Source organism: Manis pentadactyla, chromosome 11 (assembly GCF_030020395.1).
Source record: "Manis pentadactyla isolate mManPen7 chromosome 11, mManPen7.hap1, whole genome shotgun sequence".
NCBI lineage: Eukaryota > Metazoa > Chordata > Mammalia > Pholidota > Manidae > Manis > Manis pentadactyla.
In genome coordinates this window covers 49355133-49368553 of record NC_080029.1, presented here as the reverse complement: position 1 = coordinate 49368553, position 13421 = coordinate 49355133, and the positions used below count along the sequence as shown (strand labels likewise).

Here is a 13421-nt window from a genome sequence, read left to right as displayed (position 1 = left end):
TCTTTTATGTGTTTTTGGGAGGAGGTTTCTGCCTTGCCTTCCTACTCCACCATCTTTTTTTTTTTCAGTCTCCACACAAATCTTTATTATTTCCTTTCTTCTGCTAACTTTGAACTTAATTTGTTCTTCTTCTTTTAGTTCTATGGTAGGTTGTTTTTTTGAGACTTTCCAATTTCTTTAAAAATGCATTAATTGCTATAAACTTTCCTTTCAGAAATGTTTTTGCTGCATCTTACAAAATTTGATGTCTTTCCATTTTCATTTGTTTTGAAATAATTTTTTATTTTCCTTTAGATTTTTTCTTGGACCCAATGGTTAGTTAGAAGTATGTTGTTTAGTTTCCACATATTTGTAGATTTTCTCACTTTCCTTTTGTTGATTTCTAGTTTCACACCATTGTGGTCAGAGAAGATAATTGTTATAGTTTTAATCTTCTTAAAGTTGCTAAGATTTGTTTTATAGCCTGTCATGATCTATCCTGGAGAATGTTCCATGTGTACTTGAGAAGAGTGTATATTCTGTTGCTGTTGGATAGAATGTCTTGTATATATTTGTCCTAACATATATTCCATTACATTTTCTTGTTGATTTCTATTGAATAATCTATTTATTGCTGATAGCAGTTATGGAAGTCCCCTACAATTATTGTATTATGTATTTTTCCCTTGAGATCTGTTATTATTTGCTTAATATATTTCAGTGCTTTGGTGTTGGGAGTATACATATTCACAATCATCATATCTTCTTGAGGTACTGACCTCTTTATCATTATTTAATGACCTTTGTCTCTTGTCACTCTTTTTGGCTCAAAGTCTACTTTTTCTGATATAATTATGACTACACCCACCTCCTCTTGGTTTCCATTTGCTTGGAATCATCTTCCATCCTTTCACTTTGAGCCTATGTGTGCCCTTTAATCGCTGAGTTCAATTCATTTACATTTTGGATGATTATTTATATGTAAGGATTTATTTTTTTATCTTTTGCCTTCTGGTTATTTTGCCTTTTTTTGTTTCTCCTATTTTTTCTCTCCTTCTCTGTTTTTGTGTACCTTTGTAAGTTGGTGGTTTTCCATTGTGATTTGCTCAGTCTTCCCTTTTTTAATATTTCATGTCACTGCTCTAGATTTTTGCTTTGTGCTTACCATAAGATTTACATAAACTATCCCACAGATAAAACAGTGCTTTTTCTGATAATAATTTATCTTTATTTCCCTATAAAGTTTCAATCCTTTTATTCTTCCCCTTTCATATTTTTGATGTCAGAAATTATGAGTTTTATACTATGATTATACCATTACCAAGTTATAGTAGTTTTCCATTAACCTTTATGCTATAATTAAGAGGTTAATATGGTATCCTAAAAAAGAGTTACAGTTTTGCAATTCTGACTATTACCTTAATCAGAGTTTTGTGTCAGCTTGTAGAACGACTTTGAAGATTTTTTGTAGGTAAGTCTAGTGGTGGTGAATTCCCTTAGCTTTTGTTTGTCTGGGAAAGCCTTTATTTCTTCTTTGTATCTGAAGGATAATTTTGCCAAATAGAGTATTCTTGACTGGCAGTTTTATCTTTCAACATTTTGAATATATCGTGCCACTCTCTCTTGACCTGTAGTGTTTCTGTTGAAAAGACTAATTGATTAGTGGGTGTTACTTGGTAGGTAACTATCTTTTTTTCCCCTAGTTGCCTTTAAAATCCTTTCTTTTTATTGACTTTTGACAGTTTTAATATAATATATCTTGGAGAAAGTCTTTTTTTGTTGATATAATATGGTATTGTTCTACTAGCTCTATAGACTTGTATGTCTAATTCCTTCTCCAGGTTTGGGAAGATATGAGCTATTTCTTTAAATAAACTCTGCCCCACTTCTCCCTTTCTTTTCTTTCTGGAATATCCATTATTCTTCTGTTGACTTTTCTAATGGAAACTGATAGCTCTTACAAGGTTTCTTCACTTTTTAAAAATCTTAGTGCTCTCATCTCTTCCACCTAAATCATTTCTGGATTCCTGTCTTACAGCTTGCTTATTCTCTCTTCCATCTGATCTGATCTATTTCTGATGCATTCTAATACATTCTTTATCTCCTTTATTGAGTTTTTCAGCTCTAGAATTTCTGTTTGGTTCTTTGATAGAATTTCATTCTCTTTGGAAAAGTACTCCCGTTCATTAATTTTATTGTATTTTTGCCTTTCTGAGTTTTCTTGTAGCTTGTTGAATTTCTTCATGAGAACTGTTTTGAATATTTTATCAGTTAGATCCCAGTATTCCATGGTTTGGGGTTCAGTTGCTGGCAAGCTGTTACTTTCTTTGATGCCATATTACCATGATTTTTCATGGTATTTGATGAAAAGTGCCTTTGCCACTACATTTGAAGTAGCAAACACTTTCTTATTTAGGCAAGGCTTTGTTTACTTTGATTCTAATTGTTCAACAGGTTGGTAATTAGGAGCTTTCCCTTTATTTTCCAAAAGTTGCAATATAGCACAAGTTTTTGGTTTCTCAAGATTGAGAGTGCACACATTTAAAAAAAAGGCTGATAAGGAAAATAAAAGGTGGTGGTAGAATAGGGAGAGGTATGTACTTAGTACCTGGGCTTTGGATGTGTCCACTGTTGATAGGGGGATCCTTGAATAGGGTGGTCCCTGAGGTCCACGGGCAGTCCTCTTGTCAGAATCCCAGGGAAGACAGTAGGAGATGCTTTCCTTCTGTTCCCTTTGTCAACCTACCCCTGGTCACTGTTGTCTCTCCTCAGAGAAAGTGATGGGTCCCTCCAGCTGCAGGACTCATGCCTGGGCAGATCCCCACTCACTGCCTTCACCCTCCTCCTCCTCTGCCAGAAAGGTCATGCTGGCTCACTGCTGGACCTGCCACTGTCTTGTCTGCCACCTCCACTTCTGCTGCTGTCAGTTTTACAGTCACTCCCCTCTCTCCACAGCCTCTTTCACAGTCCAATCCACCCACTTTTGGGTGCACAAATGGATGGATCTCTTGGGCATCCTGGTATGCTGTGCAGAGGTGCTTTCTTTGGTTATGGTTGTCCAATTAGTTGTAAATCAAAGGGGAGAGAAAAAAGAAATGACTCACACCACCATGATGCTGATGTCACTTTCCTCATGTTATCTTTTAAATATCTGTAAGATCTGTAGTGATATCCTTTTCTTATATCTGATATTGGTAATTTGTGTTTTCTTCTCTTTTATTTTTTTATTAGTCTTAGATTATTAAATTAATCTTGTTGCTGGGTTATTGACTTCTGACATTACCTTTATTATTTCCTAATTTTTCTTTGCATTTAATTTGCTGTTATCTACCTCAGTTTTTGAGATGAACATTAGATTGATTTTTTCAAATATCTTTTCTACTAAATGCATTGTAAGGTATAAATGTCCTTTAAGCAAGTTTCTGATTTGTCATTTTTCACTATTTCTGTGTAAATAAGATACTGCACTCTAACATATTGATTCTAATATCTTCATGGGGAATGGCAGAGGTGAAAGAGCAAAATGGAAACACACAAATGCTTTTATAAGCTCTGTTAGCATGTCTGCTAAAGTAAGTCACATGGCTGACCCCAGAATCAAAGTGGGAGGACATTAGAAAGTTACATTACAAAGGCAGTAGATATAAAAATGTGTGACTTGACACACTGATGTTGTTTTTAAATGTACAGCAAATACTAAGGTCTAGGTTTCTAAAATTCTTGTACATTTATAATGAATGCTTAAACTTGGTCTCTGTCAAAAATAGCATCTCTGAAGAATAAAACTTTTTTCTCCATCTCACATATGAAGAAACAAAGTATTCAAGCCTCAAAAGACTTGACAAGAGAGAATTTTTTCCTTTTCTTTTTTACTCTCCTTCACCTATTTTTTTACACTCCCCCAACCTGTTTGTCTAACACCAAAATTTCTGTGTATCTGTGAGCTTGTTTTTTTTTTAAATTTCACAAAAAAGAGATATCATATGGTATTTGTCTTTTTCTTTCTGACTTATTTAAGTTAGCATAATGCCCATGAGGTTCAACTATGGTTTTGCAAATGGCATATTCCATTCCTTTTTATGACTGAATAATATTCCATTGTATTCATATACCACAGTTTCTTTGTCCATTCATCCACTGATGGACACTTAGGTTGTTTCTATATCTTGACTACAGTAAATAATGCAGTAATGAACATTGGGGTGTGCATATATCTTTTTAATTAGTGTTTTCATTTTCTTCATATAAATACCCACAAGTGGAATTGCTAGACTGTATTTTTAATTTTTACTCTTTTGAGGAACCTCCATACTGTTTTCCATAATGGCTATACCAACTTACATTTCTATCAACAGTGCACATCCCTGCCAGCACTTGTTATTTCTTGTCTTTTTGGTAATACCCATTCTAACAGGTGTGAAGTGATATCTCATTATGGTTTTGATTTGCATTTCCTGATGCTTAATGATGTTGAGCATCTTTTCATGTACTGGTTGACCATCTGTATGTCTTCTTTGGAAAAACATCTATTCATATCTTCTGCCCATTTTAAAATTGGATTTATTTTGCTGTTGACTTGTATGAGTTATTTATATTTTGGATGTTAACCCCTAGATATATAACTTTGAAAAAACAGTCACATGCCAGTACATGCATGCACACACATCCACACATAAATTTATAGATAATAGGCAGAAATTTCTTCTAGGAATACTTGGTTCAACCTAAAATACCAAAGTAGAGGTGGTGATGATGATGATAGCCAACCATTATAAGATTATGAGAACCCTGTTCTCAGCACTTTACACATAGTGAGCCCCTTAATCTTTTACAACAGCCCTATTTTAAGTAGATACTACTAGTAGTTCCTGTTTTACAGATGAAGAAATTGGGGGAATTAGTAATTTCCCAGGGCCCCACAACCTTTTTTAAATAAGATCTCCATTCAAAGTAACTTTCAAAAGTTTCTTTTTTTTTAATTGAAATATGTCCAGACCTCTTTGCCATGGATTTGAAGGTCTTCTATAATCTAGCCCTACCCAGTTTCATTATCTGTAACTTCTGTTGCTATGAGATGTAATTTTAGATAATTAAGAGTCTAGGATTTTGTAGATGAGAAGCATGCATTGGAGGGACCTAAACTAGGTGCTTTTGAGGTTTATTCCAATTATAGGAATATGTGATTCTGAGCCCCTCTATGTATTTCCTTTATGTATGTCTATCTTTAAAAGTGTTGCATAGATCCTTCGTGTGAATAATTAAACTTACTTTAGGGGATGAAGAAAGGGTGAACTAAAGCCATTTTTATTCTTCTGCTCCAAAAGTAGAGTCCTTTGCTCTTATTTGCATTCTTACTCAGCAAACAGAAATCTCTACACTGACTTTGAACTTTTTGAAAATAAAATTCTAATTTGATTTGGTTACATGGTCATATGTACTTACTTACACCATATGGAAGCATTTGTGAGATACGGTGTCATGGCATTAATATATGTCATTAAAATGAGCATTTCTAGTTCTACTGTGCTCCTGTTTCAGGTGTTTGAAAGTTGAGAGATACATACACATTTCTTGGCTTTCTGAGATAATCAGCTGAATATATTGATATTTTTCAATAGGTGGATTTTCAGAAAAGGCGTATGAATGGAGCTCAGAAGAGGAGGAACCAGTCAAAAAGGCAGGACCAGTCCAAGTCCTCATTGTCAAAGATGACCATTCCTTTGAATTAGATGAAACTGCATTAAATCGAATTCTTCTCTCAGAAGCTGTCAGGGACAAGGAAGTCGTTGCTGTATCTGTTGCTGGAGCATTTAGAAAAGGAAAATCATTCTTGATGGACTTCATGTTGAGATACATGTACAACCAGGTGTGTAAGAGGCGCTTTAAAATGTTTTCTTGTTTCTGTGATTCTATCACTTTGTGTTTTCATTTAGTAATGTTCAGTATTTCCATTTCCATTATTATGTACCCTAAATATGAACTAGTTAGAAAATGCTATGGTGTAACCATTCTAACTTCAGTGCTTTGGGCCGTTTTTGTCTGAGGCCACTTTGCCACATTTCCCTTAAAATTTTTTTTTTTACTCCTCTAGAAATAGACACAACATAGCGATATTATAAACTTTACATGGTATAGTGTTTAAAATGTAAAATAACTTTTGTTACTAATTTTTAAATTGTAATCATTTCCCCCCAACATTTATTATGATATTTTTCAAGCATGCAGCAAAGTTAAAATAATTTTACAATGAACATCTGGGAATCCACTACCTAGATTCTACCATTAACGTTAATATTCTTGCTTTATCACATGTGTATCCAGCTATTCTCCCCTCTATTACTTCACCTTATTTTTTTATTCATTTCAAAGTAAATTGCACACATCATACACTTACCGTAAATATTTCAATGTATGTCACTATTACATATTTCAGTATTCACTTTGGTTTTTTCTTTTGTTACAAATTTACACAGTTACATTCACAAATCTTAAATGTACGTTTGCTTTTTTTTTTTTTTGAAAATGCACATACCTGTGTCGCTCAAATCCTGTCAAATACATCTTGCCATTACCCCAGAAAGTTCTCTCATCTCTTCCCACAGAGTTTTCACTTTTACCCACCCCCAGAGGCAACCAACAGTGTCATAACATTTGAGACAACAGTGTGACACAGAAATGAAACTTTAACGGACCTAGGATAAATCAAAAGCAAAAGGATAAACAGTAAATTAGAGTTAGGAAACAGAAGGTTGGGAATGGAGAACATACTAGTATTTTTTTACCCATAGCAATTCCAATGCAAATACAGTGTTGAGGCATAATAGACCCACTACCCATAGAAACTTTGTGTTTTGTATTTAACCATAATTATCCATTTTGGATTGATCTTTTATAGTTGGGTGGTCTGGGTTTTTTTAAACAATTTTGTTTAAATGTCATATGTTAATTTTACATCTTATATCTCTCATCTCAGTTCAAACGAGTTAAGAACAGAACTACCAAAATACCCCAGTCTTTGAAAGCAGAACTTTTACTATTCTTTATTTCTAGCATACCAACTTTAGTATACTACCTAACACAGGTGAGGAAACTGAAAGAACAAAATAAGTATATTTTCCACTCTTTGGAATTATAGTTTTAGGCCATAGTTTTAACTGTGAAATAAACATTAGAATGAAATACACAACAAAGCTTGTCATGTTGTTTGTGTTAAATAGCATCTGCTCAGATTAAAGTGTAACATTTGTATTGTTTTTCTACGTCTATTAATATGCACCCATTACTACGTGCCTCTCCTGCTATTCACGCATACCAAAGCATTTTTGTATATTATTGTGGTGTATATCCTGACAGAAAATGTTCTTTCATACCCTTCTTTGCTTCTGGAATGCCCTCCACAAGTTTGCTCACCTGGAAAAGTCCTAAATATCCTTCAAGTCTTAGCTCAAACATTACCTCTCTCATGAAGTCTTGCCTAGCCATAAATTTGTTATTTCTTTTCCTTTGTTTTCATTTCTGCCTAACATACATTCCCATTTTGGCATAAAAATATTGCATCATAACGGTTTGTTAGCATGTCTGTTTCCCAGTTAGGTTGTGAGTTTCCTCTGGCCTGGATGGATTATCTTTTTATTCCCAGGACCTAGAATAAAATATGGTGGACAATTGCTCCTTTAGTTATTTTTTGGATGAATAAATAAAGTAACTGTAGCAATACAATGGATGTGTGTATGTTGTTTCCTTTTGACTAAGAGTTGTAGAGGGATACAAACAGGAATGGATGAATGGAAAAAACAATACCACATTATCTAGTGCTATATCATAGACTTTCTTCATTTATAGGAATCAGTTGATTGGGTTGGAGATTACAATGAACCATTGACTGGTTTTTCATGGAGAGGTGGGTCTGAACGAGAGACCACAGGAATCCAAATATGGAGTGAAATCTTCCTTATCAATAAACCTGATGGTAAAAAGGTACAGTGTGAAATTCTTGAAGAAAGCTGAATTTTCACTTGCAACTGTTACCACTTTTCAGGATCCTTAGAAATGCTCATTTGAAAACTAATTTTGGACACTTAACATGCATATTCAAAGAGAAGTGGGTAGTATCCTATTGCATGTTCCCTGTTTCTAGTGATCAGGTCAGCAAAATCATAGAGAATAGAACAGCAGATCAGCAAGCTAACATCTGTACTTACTTTAATGCTATTTCTGTTATATTGGATCACCAGTGAAAATTAATCATGATAGTATTGAGCAGCTAATATTTTTATTTTCTGTGGCTTTCATGGTACATGTACAATAATTACCTATTAAATATTCATTGATAATGGTTTGCTTTACTTTCTTTGGTATTAAGTTTGTGGGAACCCTAATACCATACATGTTCTATAAAATATCAATAATGTACTCTACTTGCCTATAGGTCGCAGTGTTATTGATGGATACTCAGGGAACCTTTGATAGTCAGTCAACTTTGAGAGATTCGGCCACAGTATTTGCCCTTAGCACAATGATCAGCTCAATACAGGTATGGAATAAGATAAATCCACTTTGACACCTGTTTCTTTAACTAAAATTTATGAATATATGTATTTTTAAATATGTTTGGTAGTGAGACAACAGAATGGTGAATGATATATGCTGTTTGGCTCAACTAGCATGGCAGTTCTTATGATTTCTATAAGAATAGATTTGTTTTTGTTAATGAATCTAATTTCTGATCAGTTTTTGAATTGCCTAGGTTAGTCAAAAAAGGTAATATTTTCTTATTGGTAATTTTTTCCATTGGAAGCCTACAATAAACTCAGTAATATTAAATCTTCTAATATATGCAGTGCATTGGGACTACCTCTTATAAGTCATATTTACTGAAACAAGATTTATAAATGCATTTTGTCATACACAGCCACTAGAAACATTTCTAAATGTAAAAAAGTGTATGTATGTTCACAGCCTTATAAAACACCTCAATATCCATTTCAGAAAGTAAATGCTTCTAATAAAATTTTTTATTTTCTGTTTCTTTTTCTCTGTCTTTTTTGAGATTATTGTAGGCTTTATAAACTGTCCTGAAAGTCCTTGGAGAGTTTTCTAGAACCATAGAGCATAAAAGATTTTAAGACAATTTTTAGATATTTTCTGTTCACTGGAAAGAGTAAGAACAGTTAGTGGTCAAGAAACAGACCATCAAAGAAAAGTAAGACAATTTCAACAGGTAAGAAAGGCAGTGTGGTCAGGATGAGTAAGTCAAGGTGGAAATTATAAGTGAGAGAGAGAATGAACTAGTGAACTGGCACCCAGGGGTATCATGTGTGGTTAGGACAATGAGAGCGTGGACAGAAGGAAGACTGATTTTTTAATAAAGGATCTTAAAATAAAAGTCATGATTATAACCTGTGATTGACTAGCTTTCAAAAATATACTTCTTAAATAGATGAGCCTTTAAAATACTGAATATCTAATTTCTTCATAATCAAAAGTATAAGCCATTTACAGAAGCCAATTAAAACCAGACTGACTTTGCATTTTTAATATTTATTATTTACTATTTATATTTTACCTGAAGACATTGCATATTTTTACTGGAAAATCTGCTAAGTCCTTAGTTATGACTATTTTTATTATTTTCTGAGACATGAGCTCTTATTTAAATAAGTACACGAAACACACTCTTTACATAAATACATAAACATATAAACATCCTTAACTGTTCTTTGAAGTTACTGATATTTATACCCCTCAAAAAAAAAAAAGGAAAAGGAATCTCACTTTAATGCTGTGATCTGTTCATGGAGCAATAATGCATGTGTAAGGACATGAGCATGATATTCAGAAGATAACTTTCATGTGATGGCACTTTCTGTAGACTTAACTAAATCAGTTGCAAAGAAGTCAACATGATTTTTCAAGACAAAATTTTATATATGGGCTATTCAGATTTAGATTGCTATTATTTTGGTGTGCTTGTAACAATGATTATATCATTGACTAATTGTTAAGTTAGGTTAATAAAATACTTTAATATTCTGTCTCCAGAGCAGGTGGCTATTGTATTTCTAGAACAACTTTATAATAATTGTACATTGTTTGTTGTCTCTCAAGTTTTCTTTACTCCTCTCTCAAAGTCTTATAAATGTCATTATATAAGAATATACATAAGAGAGCTTGATTTTATGATAATTGATATTTAGAAACATAGAGAATGATGAAATAAATGCTGAAGAGGATGCTAATTATTTTCTCACTTTGACTTTACTTCTTAATCAAGGTGTATAACTTGTCCCAAAATGTCCAGGAGGATGATCTTCAGCACCTCCAGGTAACAATATTTACACTCTTTTTTTGTATATCTGGTAATCTTTTGAGCATCTAGAGCAGAACTTCAGAATTTTGTTGGGCCTTCTACTTGGAAAATTTAACAATTCATAGAGATTTAGAAATATAACAAAATGGGGGTTGTTCTATTTCCAGGTTTCTTGTTCCAGGCTGTACAGTTATGTTTTCCAATTCATTTGTTTCTGTAAAGCTACTTGCTATTTCCCCTATATATGTGAAAATACATGGCAAATTAGAGTGCAAAAGAATCTTTGATTTAGAAACAACCCAAAATGTGAAGTTGAAGTCTTAAGGTCAGGGATTTAATAATTGTTAGTATGCTATCAGTTGTATGCCAGGTATTTTTTCTTGTGGGCCACTTTATTCCTAAGAACTATGAGGGTCCACCTGATAATAACTAATAGAATTTTATTTTAGAACTGAAACAGGCCTCAGTGATACCTAATTTATCTTTCATATTTTATAGATGAGGAAAATTTGGCTGAAAGAAGTAAATGACTTACCTACACTCATGTAACTAATTAGCGGTAAAGTGGGAATAGAAATCTGGTCATCTGACAGCACCAAGCACTCCTTCCACTCTCCAAACAGCATTTAAATCTCAAATAAGTAAAAGATTAGATATTTCCTAAAGACAGTTCACACCTCTGTCACATTCTGCTCTCTTTCAGCTCATGTTAATCTTGGTTACATAGCAAAGCCTATTGTTTCTCTGAATTTCCTTCTACATATTTTATAGAAAAATTTCTTTCAATATATTATTTTGTCTTGGGAATAAGAGCAATGTGACAGTTTAACAGATAACAAAGGATGATAGAGCAGGGTAATTTGTGATGTTGGAAATATCATTTGGAGTTCACATCCAGCATTATTCCCAAATATATTTCTTGTACATCACACTGACCATTTATAACAAATAGGAAATATGACAAATAATTGTTAGAAGTTTCTTATAATAAGTCCAATGATTTCTTCAGGCATGTGTCACAACTTAGCTAGTTACTTTCCAAGTTAATGACATGGCACTGTCCAATACAAATTTAGGGATTTCTAAAAAAAAGAACTGATTTTGGACTTCGATATTGATTTTTCAAATCATTTACATTTTTTCCTGTAATGACAACATCTCAGCCTTCCTCAAAAATGATTGTGAATTCAAACTATGTTAGTAGATGATTCTAATGAGAGTGTCTAATCCCTGGACCAGCTGCTTTTTAAACATGACATTCCAGACTTGCATTTAATCCCTCTAATTAGTTGCCTAGTAATTACCCTTGGCTTTCTAGATTCCCATATTCCCCACAGGAGAGGCAGTGTGGTACTGTGGGAGCTATTCTGAAGGGGCAAGGGATGGCAATCCTGTGTCAGCATTCTTCCCCAGCTCTGAGAAGCCACTGTGGCTTGTTACTCTTGTGTATGAAGTGACATTTCCTATGTACATATGGGAAAACCCACTTGGCTTGTCTGGATGAAACCCTCACCAGAGGCCAAATGGGAGTTTTCACTTCCAGTCTGTGTTCTCCAAAAACTTACATTTCTGGCAACACAAAAACTGATACAGTGCCTCTCAATTAGTAACAATAAAAAGTAAGGAAAGGCAGTATATTTGGTTCTCTACTTTTTAAGCCAAATGCCTATATGCTTTTGTAGTAATCCAGGCCATTGTGCCATTAATATCTTCTGGTAACAAGTTTTGTAAATATGTGGAACCTAGTTATAGCTCTCTGGTCTAATCTATGCAAGTTTTGCTTTGAAAGATTATTTAACATGATTCTTCCCCCACTGCCCCCATCTTCCCTATAAAAAAATTCTCCTGTATTCTAGGTATAAAATGTGTTAATTTTAAAATTTAAACTCTATTTTAAAAATGCACTTTATGTTCTTACTTTTTAAATATCCCGGCTTTTCAAATTCTGACTTTATCTAATACTTAGTATCTTAGTAGCTCTGCTTTACCTAATACTTAGTTCCTTAAAATGATTATTGTAATCTTAATAATGTAATATTATGTTACTACTAGGAAAAAAAATAAATGAAGAAAGCCAAGAGTAAAACTTTGTGGATACTGAAGTTTCTGTGTGTGTGTGTATGTTTGTGTGTGTGATTTTCCTTCTAGCTTTTCACTGAGTATGGCAGATTGGCAATGGAGGAAATATTCCTGAAGCCATTCCAGGTGAGTAGGGATAAAATGATGGTAAATTAGATTTTCCTAAAGACTGTAACCAGGTATATTAATTGAGAGGGTTATGGGTTATGTTTATTTCTGTTTCTTTATTTCATTCAAGAAGCACTTTTGAAGACCTATTTAACATTTGATGCAATAAAAAGATAGATGTGGGAAAATAAAACTTTAACAGATTATTTTTTTAAAGAAATGGAAAAATAAAAAATGAATTAGATATTTTGGTTCCTACTAGAGTATCAACTTTTTTCCACTGAACTCAACCCTAGAAGTTCAACCCTAGCAACCAAAGAAAATTGATGAATTTGTCAAACATAAAAGCTAAAAACAAACAAGATGTTTGGGACAACAAAAGGTGGTTAAAAAGCCACAGCAAAAGCTAACTGAGCACTAGGGACAAGATATTGAATAGGGGCAAGTTTTTTGGAGGTACCTTTTCTTTCTTGAATACACTGACTTGTGTGACCATTACCTGCTCCATTGCACTGAGGATCAGAACAGTAACCAGCTCAGCCTCTACTGAGGACAGTAGGATAACACCAGGCAATATCTGAGCTTGAACTGGTTGATGTAAGCAGACAATCTGGCCCTTTTGTATTCCCTTCATCCCCTACCCATCTTCGTATACCAAGAAACGGGAGATTATAACTAAGTCAAACAGCCCATGAAAACAGTACCTAGGGGAGGTACAGATTTAAACACCAAAAACTACCCACCTCTGAAGCATGATGGCTTCAGCCTGAGTTTACCAAAGGGGCCTCAACCTAAGCCCTAGAACTTAGTCCAAGATGGATCATACCCTAAAGGGAATGTCAGCATATAAGGAAACTGAAGAACTGACAAAAGTCAAAGTAAAATTGATGGCTCGGGAATCTGAACAACTGATAAAGTTCAAAGTAGAATCAACGGCTCAGGAAAC

The 13421-nt window shown here is 33.8% G+C and overlaps 1 protein-coding gene across 2 annotated transcripts in view; it reads left to right on the top strand.

The window, feature by feature from the left end:
- ATL1 (atlastin GTPase 1) overlaps positions 1-13421 on the top strand; it is a 105146-nt gene that overhangs the window by 52393 nt on the left and 39332 nt on the right. For both annotated transcript variants that reach the window (XM_036917356.2, XM_036917362.2), the window contains 5 exons: positions 5598-5845; positions 7822-7956; positions 8408-8512; positions 10253-10303; positions 12437-12493. In XM_036917356.2, coding sequence (XP_036773251.1) covers positions 5598-5845; positions 7822-7956; positions 8408-8512; positions 10253-10303; positions 12437-12493 — 596 coding nt within the window. The remainder of the gene's footprint in view (positions 1-5597; positions 5846-7821; positions 7957-8407; positions 8513-10252; positions 10304-12436; positions 12494-13421) is intronic.